Here is a 14,531-nt window from a genome sequence, read left to right as displayed (position 1 = left end):
TTTTTTTTCTTCAAAGTTCTGTCTTAAAAAAAAAAAAAAAAAAAAAAAAAAAAAAAAAAAAAAAAAAGAGAGAGAAAAATATTTGTAAAAATCATAGCTAATATGCTAACAACATGTCACATCTCTTAGAATGCTTTTTTTATCTTCTCTGTATTTGCCTGTGTGGGCTAATTTTCATTTGAGAGGAATGGTAAAACTCCTGTAACTTTAGCCAGAAAATAATACACATTTTTAATATCCTGGGACCAGAAATATATCATGGTACTTAATCCTAAAAAGTGTGAATTTCTTTTGACTTGAGCCTTTTTAAGTATTAATGTTGTCTTCAGACACAGTCAGTACATTTTTTATAACATAGAACAGGCTATCTCAACAAAAATTATGGGATTTAGATCAGTTCATCTGCCACTTATATTTTTAAATTAGGCATGTGTTTCATGTATGAATTATTTACTTACTCTTTCATTTCCTTCACAGCTCTTATTTTGCATTTCAATATTTTAGTTTGTTTATTTATATCTTATTAAGAGAAATAAGTAAACTGCTATTACTTCTATCTATTACAATTGTGCTTCTGAAGTTATTGAGTTGCAATACTGTGGAGTGGCTCTGTGCTTAAAAACTTCAAATTATAAATAAAATCACTGGTAAAGCAATACAGGTTCTAAGCACCACAATAAAAGCACGTTTCAGTTTGTAGAAGCACAGTGGATATTTTGACCAACATCAATAATTCAGTAAAATATTTTTAATAATTTCAAATAATCTTTGAGTATCTTCAGTAATTGCTTCCTCTCTATGCCAGACATCTGTGATCAGAGGAACCTACCTTGGCCTAGAATACATGAGAAAAGGAAATGGAGGTGATGGAGGAGTAATCATTAATATCTCATCCTTGGCAGGTGAGAAAATTTTCTGCATAAACAATCTCTGCTGAGTTTTCTTTTTAAGTAAATTAATCATACTGATCAGTCTTATTTTTTCTTCTCTTTATGGCTCTTCCCTGTTTAGAAATATTTTGAACTGGTTTTCATTGTAGCAACAGAAGGAATATCAAACAACCACAAATTTAATTTGCTTTTTTAAACACAATTCCATAGAAAAAATAGTTATTTTCCTAACCTATCACTCTTGTATTTAAAATCTTGAGCCTGATGTAAATTCCTCCATTTAATTCCAGAGGAAAACAAATGTAGCAATATCTAAGGCTAGACTGTACGTACTTAATTAACAGAGATTGTCACACCCCACTCTGTGTTCCAAGTCCTTTCAGATGTGATCTACCTGTACTTGAGAAGTCATAAAATTAAAGGTCATATTTCACCAAGCTTAAGCAAGCACTTTCTTTGCTCACTGCTTATCTATGCTATAACCGTATTTCAATTCATCAGTACAAAACCAGAATTCTATGGATCCTACATCAGTTGGGAGTAATGCTGCCCCGTTGTTGGTTTTCTGACTGGTGCAGAATTCTGCACCATTTCCTGTAGATATACTCAATGTTTCAGTGACTGGGCTACCAGCAAAAAAGCACAGCTGAGGAGCAAACTATACATGGAGAATGAAGTCACTTGGCAACCTTCCTCAAAAATATCATGGGGAAGTACTTGCATTCTCTCTTTTTCATTTGTAGAGGTTGCTCTCTCTTTCTACTGTCAGTCTGTGAAAAATAATACATATGCTACCCAACACTTGAATTGTCAGAGGGGCTTTTTTTTGTATCTGTGCAGATTATCAAGTTCTAGTCATTTCATTCCAGGATATTCCTACGTGTTTTAGCAATGAAAAGCCAGTTAAGATAGCACCAGCTATAGTTACCTGATTGTGCATAGGTGTGGATGTTCTGAGTACTTTTAAGTTCTCCTATAAACCCTTAGCCTTTGTGATGAAAAGTCCAGTTCACCCTACAGGCATATGGATCTTGAGGATCTGACTCAACACATGCACATATGTCAAAAGGGTGAGGGTGTCTTATTAAAAGACTCCATGTACCTTTGAGTCAGCATTTGTCATACTGCCTGACACTTTGCCTACTGACACTGTAAGTTTATCTCTATAGGCTGAAATGGACATTGTATTGGGTCCATATTAACCTGAAGGAAATTGCTGTTGCCATGCAAGAGGTCATCAACACAAGTAAAAGATTAAACATTTTCATAGAAATACTGATGCCCAAGGCAGTGTTTAAGAAAGGGTAGGGGTAGCAAGTGGTTTGATTCCTTTTCTGACTGGTCTCAAGTGAACAAAAATTATTTTGTTTTTTATACCTAGAAGCTTGGCTGTTCTGTTTGTTAAAACAACAGTTGCTTTGCTTTGGTTTTGCATAGCTTGTGTTTAACAATTGTTTCCAAGGTCATAAGGAAAAACACACTTTAAAAGCTAACTTTTATTGCTTATTTATTTACTGCTTTCGTAAATTTGTGCTTTATGATTCTAATTCTCCTTTCCAGTCTGAAGGCCTAAGCCCTGCAGTTTATTCCATATATGAAAGACAAACTTCCACTGGCTTGCTTAACATCCCCTTCAAGTGTTTTCTTAGAGCTAGCTTCTGTTGATCATTAAACTTTGGAGAGGCTTTGATGCCTGCTGCCCAAGTTCTCTGTAAGATACAGAGCAAATCTTCCTATGTCTTTCTGAGCAACAAAAAGAGTTGCACATAGTGCTTATGTAAAATTTGATAGTATTTCCTTTGCACATTAGTTAACTACCAGTGTATCACCATGGAAATTTTGCCAATTATTTGGACTAGGGACAGAATCAAGCCTTGGAGTATTACATTTCCAAACACCCATGGTACTACCGAAATGATTTCTGTGAAGTGGATGCTTATAAGTGTTAATTCAGCTGGATCAAAGCCAGAGCCTGTCTATCCAGTAGTGAGTCTTCCTTTCTTTAGTTTTGACCCTGGACAGGACGTAAAAGAGGGAGACAAATATGTAAGCACATGCAGCAAGCATTCAACTATGTCTCAAAGCTACAAAATTTAATTTTATTTGATTTGTGCATTCATATCAATAAGTAATTCTGCTAAACTAAGATAATGAGAAATGTGTTTTACTTCAAATTTGGCTCAATAAAAAACAATTTTAATGATTGCAGGTTTTTGCATTGGAATAGACTTAATTTTCAAATTCAAGTAATAAAATGTTCTAAAATTTTTTTCTGTAGTAAGCCACACATGGTACATTTAAGTGCAATTAATAGTCATGACAGAGAAAGCATAAAAAACTAAATTTATCTCAAGAAGCTGTTTAAATTATTAAACTTAGCATGGTCTTTTAGCTTGTGGTGGCTGGTACCTGTACCCTTTTTGCAAAAGGTAAAAGGGCAAAAGGAATTCAAGTATAGGCACTTTTGTTTTGATGGCTTTTGTATTTCAAAGAAGGTTTTCTGTGAAACTGAATTTGTATCTGTCTGCATTTCAGCAGACAAAAAATGGTTAAAGTATTCACAGAGTGCTTAAAAAACATTAGAATTTTTAGCATAGTATCATGCTACTTTTTTGAGAGGCTCTTCAATGTGTCTGGATACCTTTCTGCTGTTCAATGAATCTGTATACCTTTCTGCTGCACAGCTATATCAGTGGTATGACTGCACTAAACTTCAAGCATCCAGATTCTGCAAACAGTTGGTTTGTCTTCCCTTTACTGAAAGCTTCAGCCACAATAAATACTTAAACTACCTGTGTCAGCAAACAAATTTTTTAGGACCAAATCCTATATGTACAGGAACAAAATTGAGTATATGGTTCCATCACCAAGCAAGGAGCCTCTCACAGTGATACAGGGGAGCAGAAGTGTCAATGGCTGTACCACTGGGGCCTTGAGTTCAGCATCATGACAGAGCTTCTGGTCCCTCCCCTTTGTGAAAAGGAAAATGCTCAGCAGAATGTGCCAGAATGAGGTTAAAAAAAGTTAGAAGCTCTTCCCTTCAAACTACAGTTCACTATAAAAAAAAAATTACAGAAATGGCTTAGAATTTTTGCTAGGATTTCTGTTTCACCTTTGTTTTGGCACTCAGGAAGACTGCAATGATATCATGGGGGTATGCAGAGAGAAAACCAGAAAGGCCAAAGTCCAGCTTAAAACTAAAAAGGCTAATAAATCATATTCAAAGAAAGGAACTTAAATCTCTGAGGGCAACCTGTTCAGTGGGAGAATGTAACTGGGGAAAAATGCTTAATTCTGTTTCTATCAAAGTTATTTGTTCCATGAAAGTGCAATGAAAGGTAATACTGGTTTCAACAAAACCTACTGATACAATTCAAACTTGTTGATAGAATTCTCTACCTCCAGTACTAATTTCTCAAGATGTGGTTATTGAAGCTATTGACCATGATAAATAAGGAGTTGTAGTGAGACACCTAACACCATGTCTTCAATGGTAGAGTGATCTTGTCACCAACAAGGAGACTAGAGTATAAGCAAGGGCAAGAACTGTCTCACTCAGCCTGTCAGGAACTGAGAAAAATAAAATAGAACAGTTAACACTGGAGCACAGGATTATTGTTGGTCTGCTTGAACTGCTTTTGGTAAACCAGAGAGCATCTTGAGTCATCACAAAGTCATTTGCAATTCTCCATGCAGCAATATCTAGAGAGAAAAGTCTAGCCATAGCAGCTCCCTGCCCCTGTCTAAGAAAGATTAAAACCCAAATGTATCACTTTCCAGAAGTACACTAACCCATCACCATCACCACCCTCTTCTTCCCCCCATTATTTTGTGCATAGTGGTCTCTAGTCTGTTTTACTGCTGCTCTGCTTTGCATAAGATAATTAAATATCCATGGCAGCAGCAAATAGAATCCAGATTTTCTACCAAATGAATGCCTTAACTTATACATTAGGAACTCATTTCTGCTCACTGATAAATATGTGGGCAGAGCAGACTCAATATGACACAGTGGTTCATCATAAAATGCTTGCTAGGAGAGTCCCTGGGACACACCAGCAGAGGCTCAGCTCTTCCTAAGGCAGGGAAAAGACTCAGAGCTGGAAAGCCCACAATGTGGTTCTGAGTACTGAGCTCAGGAACAAAAGTGGGACAGGACTGTTACTGTTTCATGTGAGGAGTGCTAGGACTAGTCTTAGATGCTTTATCCAAAAGTGAGATGATTTCTTCTTGGTTCTCCACTTCAGCAAAGAAAATAGTTTCAATTAGGAAAGAACTGGTTTTCAAAAAAAAAAAAAGTTATTTGTTCCTCTCTTCCTGCCTAGTTATTCCTGCTGTCTTTGGCATATAAGTAAGTCTTTGAACCTTACTCCACTTCATTATTGTGAGCTGTGCCCTTCCTTTGTTTATTTCTTGACTTTGTTTCTCCTCCCTCTCAAGTAAAAGGTAATTTTTCATACTGTGATTAAAAATAAAAGTAAAATTACTTCTAAATTCTTCTTCTGTGTTTCCCAGTAGACGTTGTCTGTCATTTCTGTTAGCTGCAGCCTGATTAGAATTTCTTTCATTTAAAGCACGTAAAAGTACTTGAAGGTTTGGGTATTTTTAAACTAGTATTGTCTTATTTCTAATGTGCCAATATTCCAATGTTTCCAATAATTTGGTGAACATCAAAAGTCAACAAACAGAGGAATATTAAGCATTTGTTGTGATCACAAAGGGACAGTACAAAAGCCATTTCATAAAGAGAGTTCTTTAGCAGAAGCATAAGACATTAATTCAGGTTAGGCAAATTAATACAATTTTAAAAGAACAACCAGGCAATAGGTTAAGTTCTTTATTTCCCAGTAATGAACAATGCTGCTTTCACAGGATCATCAAGTTAGCATTTAAATCAAGATAAAACCTTGAAGCTGTCAGGTTGGTAATTAGAGCTTTGTGCTGTCTTAGAAAGTTCTTTCCTTCAGACAAAATAGATTCCAGAGCAAAGAGCCCAGGCAAGTCTGGCATATATAATTTCTCTGGGAAATCCATACTTAGAGCTAGATAGTGAATTCTTCATCTCCACTGAGGTAAGTCACACCTCCTCTTGAAAGTATCACCTTAAGATCTGAAGTATGAAAGACATAAAAAATAAATGAGTTATTAATTGGAATTACTTCCATTAGAATCAAACATTAAGGCATTAAAATTACTGTCCAGTTTTACAATGGCACATTCAGGAAAACATTTTATCCTCTAGCTTTCAGACAGGCTGATGTTTGTTATTCATAAGGGCTTAATTCTTATTTTGCTTCTCTTATTCCCACACTTTCTGAACAACACTGTAAATGATTTCAGGTGTTCAGTTCACACATTAGATATCAAAGCCTATCTAAAATACTTTGCTCTTCAATATACTTTAAATATTTTACTGATTCATAGAAGATGCCTCAAAAATCTCATTCTTGAGTGTTTTTCAGATTGTGTCCTCTATTTTAAGTCCTACTTGATAGGTACAACTTTTTTTTTTTAAAGTTATGCTTTTTTATTACTCTTCTTTTGCCTGCACATTTTTATCCATCTCATTTTTCCCTAGCCTATCCCAGATTAGAAAATATAACTTACAAATGTCTACTAATCCATTTTGCTGCCTCTCCATCAGAGATTTTTTTTATACTATAGACCTATGTGTTTAAGGTAATTACAAATTAAGAACGTTTGACATCTTCATTCAGCTACCTTTTTATTTTAAAGGACTCATGCCTGCTGCATTCCAGCCTGTGTACTGTGCTACAAAGCATGGTGTGATTGGATTCACACGGTCCATAGCAGTAAGTATGCATTTTCCAAAAGGGTATCAGCAGCTCCTTGAGAAAATGCTTAAGTTCTTCATGTTCCTTCTCTATAGCCACACAACTGGAACTAATTGTATGAAAGAAATCAAAGTGTGTGGAGCAGTGGAGGTTCCCTCCTTCACGAAGGGAATCCAAAGATGGAATAAGTATGGCATCTGTGTGTCTATGACTGATTTGAAGTTTGGAGAGCGTGGAAGAATGATGTTGCAGAGTAATTTAAGGACAGTGGGAGGAGTCCAAAAGCCAAATTCTAATCCAAGTTTTGAAAAAATTTTTTCAGAACCCTGTCCCAGTCATTTATCATTTTGGTCTCCTTATTTCCTAACTCAGGTCAATGATCTAAGGCCCAGTCAATGACTATAGGCACTGAACTGTACAAAAGTGACTTGAACAAATCATTATTTATTCTTGCCAGCTCTTAATACTCTGAAAATGCAAAATCACACTTTCAGGATGGGGCATGTAAGATGACCATATTGTAAGTCTCAGCTTCTGACTCCAAAACTTTCTAGTTAAATTGAACAAGCACAGTAATAAAACAACTTGGAGGGACAAAATACAATTACATTTTAATAGATTAATCTTACAGATAATCTATGCAAGATTTCCAATCCAATTTCAGGAACTAATCACCTGAAATGATACTTTGAGCACTCTATCCATATTTTATGCCCCCATTTCCACAAAAACAACTCATTTTTCTGATTAACATAAAGAAAATAGTATGGATAAGTGTCACATGTACCATTTGGACATATCACAACATCAAGAACATGATGCCTAGTTTTCCATTTTTGTTTTCTCATTAGAAATACAAATATCACCATCTAAGTGCAAAAGTAAATAAGAGGAAATGCAGTCTCTAAGGAACACAAGAATGCCATGAAAGAAAAGAACAATAATAAACATAGTGAACTACACTACAGCTGTACAGCCTGATGGTGGGCGAGTCAGACACCTTACATCTAGGGCTTCAGTTTCTTGTCCCCCCAGACCAAAATGGCAGGCTACCATACCATGAAAATGACATGTGACTTACCTCATAGGGGCCCTGTTAAATGTGAAAATAAATAGAATGCAGTGTTTAACAGTTATAGTTATTCTTGGATATATCATGTGTAGTTGCTCTGTTCTGTGCTATTGCTAAGAAAGTTAATCGACACGTACCTGGATGTGGATCAGACTTCTTTGCTGCAGGCACACTTTGGTAGAACCACAAACAAGGGGTCCTACCTCTCCCAGCACAACTTGTGCTTCTTTCTTTCATCATGTTCCTGAGCTGCTTCCTGAAAAAAAATCAGGTCACAGGGACTTTCCATTGGAGATGCTCAGTGATAGATTCATACCTTGGCATGGACTACACAGCCACTAGAAAGGTTTAGCATTACAGTGGTAGGGACAGAGAACATATTGTATTTCTGCTGATGTGAGGAAGGTAAATACAGTATCATAAAGATAATTTTATTTATTTCAGAATTTCCTTTTAATTAAAAAAATAGCTCCTATAAGATTGGAAGCATACATTTGGGAGAACTTTTTCTTATTTTTGCTTAGAAGAGTTATATCATTGCCCTAGAATACTGTTAATGACATGCTAAAGAGCACTAAGAACAAAAAGTATTCATAAAAAACAGCTTCCTGGAAAGAGTTCTGATTTCTTGTAGAATTGTTCTCCTAAGAAATGAAATGTGCTTCTTATTCTAGTAATCTAGTAGGATTACTAGAGAAAACATGCTTCGAACTTAGTTGTTAAAACGGTCAGTAGTAACAAAATGTCCTTACTTAGCCACACTGAAAAGTACTTTGTGGTAAATTTCATTCTTTGAAAATTTGCTTACACAATACAGAAATTACAAAATTACAAAAAAAGTCTTAAAATGTTGCTGACAAATGCCTATCCCTTTCTCTTTTCTAGTTAGCTGCCAATATGGATAACTACGGTGTGAGACTCAACACAATCTGTCCAGGATTTGTCAACACACCAATTCTCCAATCAATAGATAAAGAAGAGAATATGGGACAATACTTTTCATACAAGGATGAGATAAAAAATATGATGCAGTTCTATGGAGTGATGGAGTAAGTCAAGTCAGATAAAGTGCAGTTTTTGCACTTTGTTGATGAAGAACAAACTTTCAGCAAAATTAATATAAAGGGGAAATGCTGCCTCAGATAAAAGACTATGAAATGCATTATCTGTATAGAAAGAAAAAAATGGCAGCTATCTAACCCTATTTTAAGAGCACCATCTGCACAGTGATATATGCTTTTATGCATTTCCATTTCCCGGCAAAGTCCAAATCCAATTAGCAAATTAAATATAGTGATTTTAATTTTTAATAGCCTTTGGTGCTCCCTCATGAATTTGTTTACTCAAACTTGTTGTGGGATACAGGATATATAATTTGCACTGAATTTTCACAAAATTTTCAAGTGAACCAAGATGGAAATCAGACCAGGAACTGACAAAATTGGATTAAGAGCACAGTAGCAACCACCATGGATCAGATCAAAGAGTTACCTGGCCCATTACAGTCTTGCCAACAAAGGCCAAAAGCAGACAGCTTGGACAGACTGTGAGAACATGACAAGCATAAAGTGATATTTTTTAACACTTTCTTACCTTCTAACAATTAGCTTCCAAGATGCTTCTGTGCAAAGGAAATTGTATAACTATGTTGTTTCATCCATACTTTTCTTTATATAAAATATTTTGCACCTGTTGCAAACTGCATGTGAAATTATGCTAATTTGTATGTCAGCTCTGCTACAGAAGCAAGATAAATCAACAGTAAAGAGCTGCAGAGGATTTAAGGATTACTTCTGTCCATTTCCCTGACAGAGAAAACTTTGATAGGAAGCCCAGTGGCAGCTGGATGTCCACAGGCATTTATCAGAAACTAGAGCAAACAAATAATGATTTGTAAAGTAGCCACTTTAGATGTATGTCCTGATTGAGGAGAATACATATCTCTCCTGAAACATTCACGCCACCTCTGATTTTCCTCAAACTAAATTTTTTCAAATGCCAATTTTTTAAATTTTCAGATATATAAATTCATATTGAGTTTCTTGTCTTTTTTACTTGTTCTATTACATCATGACTCTGAAATGACTTTTTCTTTTTTCAGCCCATCAATAATTGCTGAGGGACTGATAACAATAATTGAAGATGATACTCTAAATGGAGAAGTTATGAAGATCACAGCATCCCAAGGAATTCATTTTCAGCAATATGGCCAAACACCTTTTACATCATCAAAGAGATAAATAATTGTTTTATGATAATTACTTTTAGCTTTTCTTAAATGGAAAAATTTTTGAAAAGAGTAATTTTGGGGGCAAAAGGATTAGTGTTGTTTCTAGATCAGTGTCAGTGTTCAAACATTTGCATCCTAATAACAAAGAGATAGGAGAAAAAATCTGTTGTGGGAAGATGTTACCACTCTATTCTGATTCTATAAGCACTAGTAACAGTATTTATTTAGTAGAATAAACATGTGGTTCTGAAGCCTATTTTTATAATTATTTTGTAGTAGGGGCCACTTATTTTCATTCTGGTTGTTCTGATCTATGTGCTCCAAGCATAGTTTAGTTAATCTGACTTACTTTGTTATAATTCTTTCCACTGTAGTGCCTACTAATTTACATCTTGAATTCTTCAGATCAGGAATTCACTTCAGGAATAAAGATCACAAATGTAGCCATAAGGAGTTAAGAATGAACTTTCTCTTTGTGAAATGTTGCATATGTGCAACTTAGTATATTGTATACCATATAAGGAAGTACAGATTTTTAACTTTTTGGATTTTAGATATTTATAAAATATTTCAGAAATATTTTTGTTTTCTTTGATAGATATATATGTGAATTTTCTCACTCTGTATATACAAGGGTAAATATTTTGGCATTGATTGAAATGTTTGCTTGCCTTTTAAATCTTATTTTCTAAACCTTTAATTTCTTGCCTTCATCGAGTAAAATTTCAATTCAATCCTGAATAATCTGGTTTTTATAATGTTATATACATGTGCCTTTACTTTTCACTGTGCATATTCTCAGAAGTAGTATGCCATGTAGTAGCAATGAAAATAAAAACTGAGTTTCCTACCTCCTGGACCTTCTGAATCCAGGTCAATGCTCAGCTGCATTTATGCAAAAAGTCTCCATACTTCATGGGTTACATGCCTAACAAAAATAATTTTTTCCTTGGTAATTTACTTAGGCTTATAGGATAAGAAGATTTAATAGCTCCTGGGAAAGCTGGAAAATTAATATATACCCTTCTTAGGAGTAGTGACTTTAATTTTACTAATTTTTGTTACTGAAAGAGTGGAAAAATAGTACTTACTTTCTGTGGAAGGGAGTGGGGAGAAGAAAAGAAACAGAAACATGTTTTGAATTACTCTTCATTCTCCCAATGCCTCCAATTCTGCGTATTTTCACACTATTTTTAAAGTCCATTTTGAATACACAGGATGCTTTAGCATCCCTGACAACATCTGTATATCCGTCTGGATTAAAAACTTCTAACTGATTTGATAGTTTTAGTTTCTATGACTGTCTCATTAAAATCAGACTGTTTCCCAATACATGGCAGAATAGTGTAAAAGATGTGAGGAAAACTTGAATTCAGCATGTGTTAGTTAGGTCCTAAAGATGATTATCATCTACCTCTGTGTGTCTCCTTGTTGAGCAGGGATTCAACATAGTCTAGAAAACAGGGAAGGTTTAATAATAATGGTTGTACATGCAAAACATGAAACCACCAAATACCACACTAGGACAGTAACTCAGCAGCTCCTCTTAGTAACACATTCAAATAACAATAGGAATATTGTTGATGGTACATTGTTTGCTTGTCTGCTTTTGCTCATCTCTGCTCCTTGATAATCCCCAAAAAATTTCTGCTAAACAGGGTGGGTTGACTTTCCCAGGGAATCAGTGAAAGAATAAGTAATGTAACAATGTCCAATGTATTCTCCCTGAAGGAAGAAAACCAGAAAGAAATGTAAAGTTAATTACAGCTAATCATTTTAGTCATTGCTCAATTAGCTTGTGATCTTACACTTCTACAAAATTCTAATTCTATGAATTGGCATTATTCTAAGATTCCATTTCTGTGGTATATCAATAGTCACACAAGAAAAAATTAAATTCATAAAATATGCAATTAGACTCCAGGACACCAGAAAAATCTGAGCCTATACTGGGAAAGAATTTAAATCATATCTTCCATGTATAGGTCTTTTCTTCTGGATTAATTTTGTAACTCAAAGGACAGATGTTTTCAAATCAAAGCCATACAGAAAATTTCATTAAAAGCATACACTGCACTGATTTCCATCTGATAATCTGATAAAGAAGCCTCAGAATCAAACAAATACTTAAACTAGGATAAATCTCAAATCATTAACACATCTGGAACCTACTGGAAGAAATATTTACTGTGAAGCAAAATCCTTGATTCAAATCATAATGTGAGAAATAGCCATCAAAATTCTACCTTTTAATTAAAAACTGCCCCAAACCAACTACAGCTTTCCAGCTTTAGATAGTCTGAATTTAAACACATCTGAGGGTTTTATCTGCACAGGAAGAACAAGTCCTGATTCCTATGTTTTGGAAAGGTTTCCTGTTAGATTTCCCCACAAACTTTGGAAGACTTCCAGTCAGAAAGAAAGAGAGCATATGTTTGATTTAAAGAGAGAAACACCAGAGAAGCAGTAGGTAGAAAGATGAGTTGAAAGGGAAAGTGAGTTTAATTTTTTGCACAAACTGTTTTGAAATCTCATCTTCAGTTCAAAGTCTTGACATATTTCCAAGACATAATTTATTTTGCCTGAGAGACCATAATTTTAAAGACAACTGTTCCAGTGTTGTACAGAAACTCAGCCAAAAGGAAAAATAAATATTTTAAATGAGATACACTAATTGCCAAGAACATAAAATAACAAGTAATATTCTAGACTCATATAATGATCATTGTTTGGAATGAACAATCAAACCCCTGTTGCACAAGTTTACTTTTCGGTGTGTCCTTAGAGTTTCAAGTGGTAATTTTCTTAGGGGTAACATATAAATATTAGTAATTAGCTCCATTTTTTTCAGTGCTTATGATCCCATACAAAAGCCAAAATCATGAGGCCTTTCAAATGCTTTGTTACATGACAGTGTTAGTTTATTTGTATTATTTAGTGCCTTAATTCAAGGCATTTAAGAGATACATAATCTACAAAGTTATGTGGATTGTTCATTGCATTCTTTAGAGTTCAGAATGAACTGGAATTAACTTGTATTATGAGTGCCATAAAATCATATGTGTATCAATTTTGTTATTGATGGGGTGAACCATGGAGTAACAAATCCTTCTTGTAGTTTTCTGAAATTGAGGAAGCCCAGATATGAAAGACTAGACCTTTTCTTCGTGTTTGAAACATAAGCTTTGCAAACAGTAAACCAAAAATAAACTTCAATAAAAGCAAAGTCTGATTTCTACTGAAATAGTATATATGAGATTAAAGGAACAGCATTAGATACCTAAAGCTATGGCTTCTCGGCAGGATGGGGCTCTTCTGACAGATGATGATTTCCTTCCTCCAGTGTTGAACTGCTCTAAACTTTCTACAGGGTGATTCTCCAGCTTGAACTTCCCTTTTAGCTAAGTCTATTTGCTTTGCATCAAGAGATGTTGACAGGTTTCAGCTCGAGCTCCAGAAATCCAGATGGTGAAATGAAAGAGAAGGATAATACCATATGACTTAGATATTTTTTCCCCTCCAGTATATAAAGGAACAGCTTAATGTCAGGTAAAATTTAAAATTATAACAGAAAAGGACAGTAAACAAGAAGCATTATTCTCTTATTCTGATGGGGACAGTAAACAGAAAGAGAACAGATCAGGTAAAAATAAGGTATGAAGAGGCTAAACCAGGAACATCTTTAAAATAAGTAACTTAAACCCCACTTTTGAATGAAAGGCCATTACTATGCACTGTGGCCCAATTGTAAATCTGGATGTTTTCTGATTTGTGTAAAAACAACCTAACACACTATTCTCTCAGGGATTGAGAGGAAAAAATCAGGATCTTCACAGTAAAAATTAATCTTAATTGAAAAATTTGAACTATTTTAAGTAATCATTAAACAGTGAAGCATTTGAAACAGTTATATATTCCAGTCCTTTTATTTTTCACAAGCTCTGTGTTAATTCACTGCTGGCATCTGCTGGGCAAACTTTACAGAGATTATTACTACTTCAGAGGTGGCATTAATTTCTTGCTACAAGAATTGCACTTTTTTAGCATGAGAGGGTTCCTAGCCCTCCTCCTTTCACACAGAAGAGAGGCTGCACAGGACAGGATGATCATCTGGTGACAGGTCTGACACCTGGTCCAGGAATTGTGAATGGTTGAAGGCTCTAAATTTAGCCTCATCAAGCAGAGATTTATGGTAGTGACATCCAAGCAGAAGGAAAAAGATCTACTTAATCCCTTATTTTTCACCCTGACCCTGCCAACTCCTTCTCTTCATCTTCACATTGCACTACCTTAAACACAAGCATTTCTGAAGTGAGCTACACTCCAGCTATTCCAAAACAGCTGTGCTTCTTCTGCAGCCACCAAGAACACATTCACTTTGGACATCTCTCATTTCACTGATTTCAGAGGAACTGTAAGGCCAGTTTATTTGTTCTCACAATCTCCACATCAAAGAAATGGCTCAAGGCATCTCAGCAGTCTTTTTCTCTTTGCAATGGAACCTTTCCTCAGCATCCACAATCAGGAGAAGGAAAAGAAAGAAT

General features: G+C 35.1%; 1 protein-coding gene and 1 long non-coding RNA gene across 2 annotated transcripts in view; one reads left to right on the top strand and one right to left on the bottom strand.

Annotated features, from left to right (window-relative positions):
* Positions 1–10,838, top strand: part of HPGD (15-hydroxyprostaglandin dehydrogenase) — a 25,797-nt gene extending 14,959 nt beyond the window's left edge. The window contains exons 4-7 of the mRNA XM_056489069.1: positions 806–902; positions 6,627–6,703; positions 8,643–8,806; positions 9,859–10,838. Coding sequence (XP_056345044.1) covers positions 806–902; positions 6,627–6,703; positions 8,643–8,806; positions 9,859–9,997 — 477 coding nt within the window. The 3' untranslated portion in view covers positions 9,998–10,838. The remainder of the gene's footprint in view (positions 1–805; positions 903–6,626; positions 6,704–8,642; positions 8,807–9,858) is intronic.
* LOC130251992 (uncharacterized) lies at positions 2,741–14,531 on the bottom strand. The gene is made up of 3 exons (XR_008840282.1): positions 11,079–14,531; positions 7,895–8,013; positions 2,741–6,000 (listed from the first exon to the last, which is right to left on the bottom strand). It is a non-coding gene; the product is annotated as an uncharacterized LOC130251992 (long non-coding RNA).

Source organism: Oenanthe melanoleuca, chromosome 4, assembly GCF_029582105.1.
Source record: "Oenanthe melanoleuca isolate GR-GAL-2019-014 chromosome 4, OMel1.0, whole genome shotgun sequence".
NCBI classification, from domain to species: Eukaryota; Metazoa; Chordata; class Aves; order Passeriformes; family Muscicapidae; genus Oenanthe; species Oenanthe melanoleuca.
The sequence above is the reverse complement of the archived record's forward strand: the minus strand, read 5'-3'. Positions and strand labels throughout refer to the sequence as shown.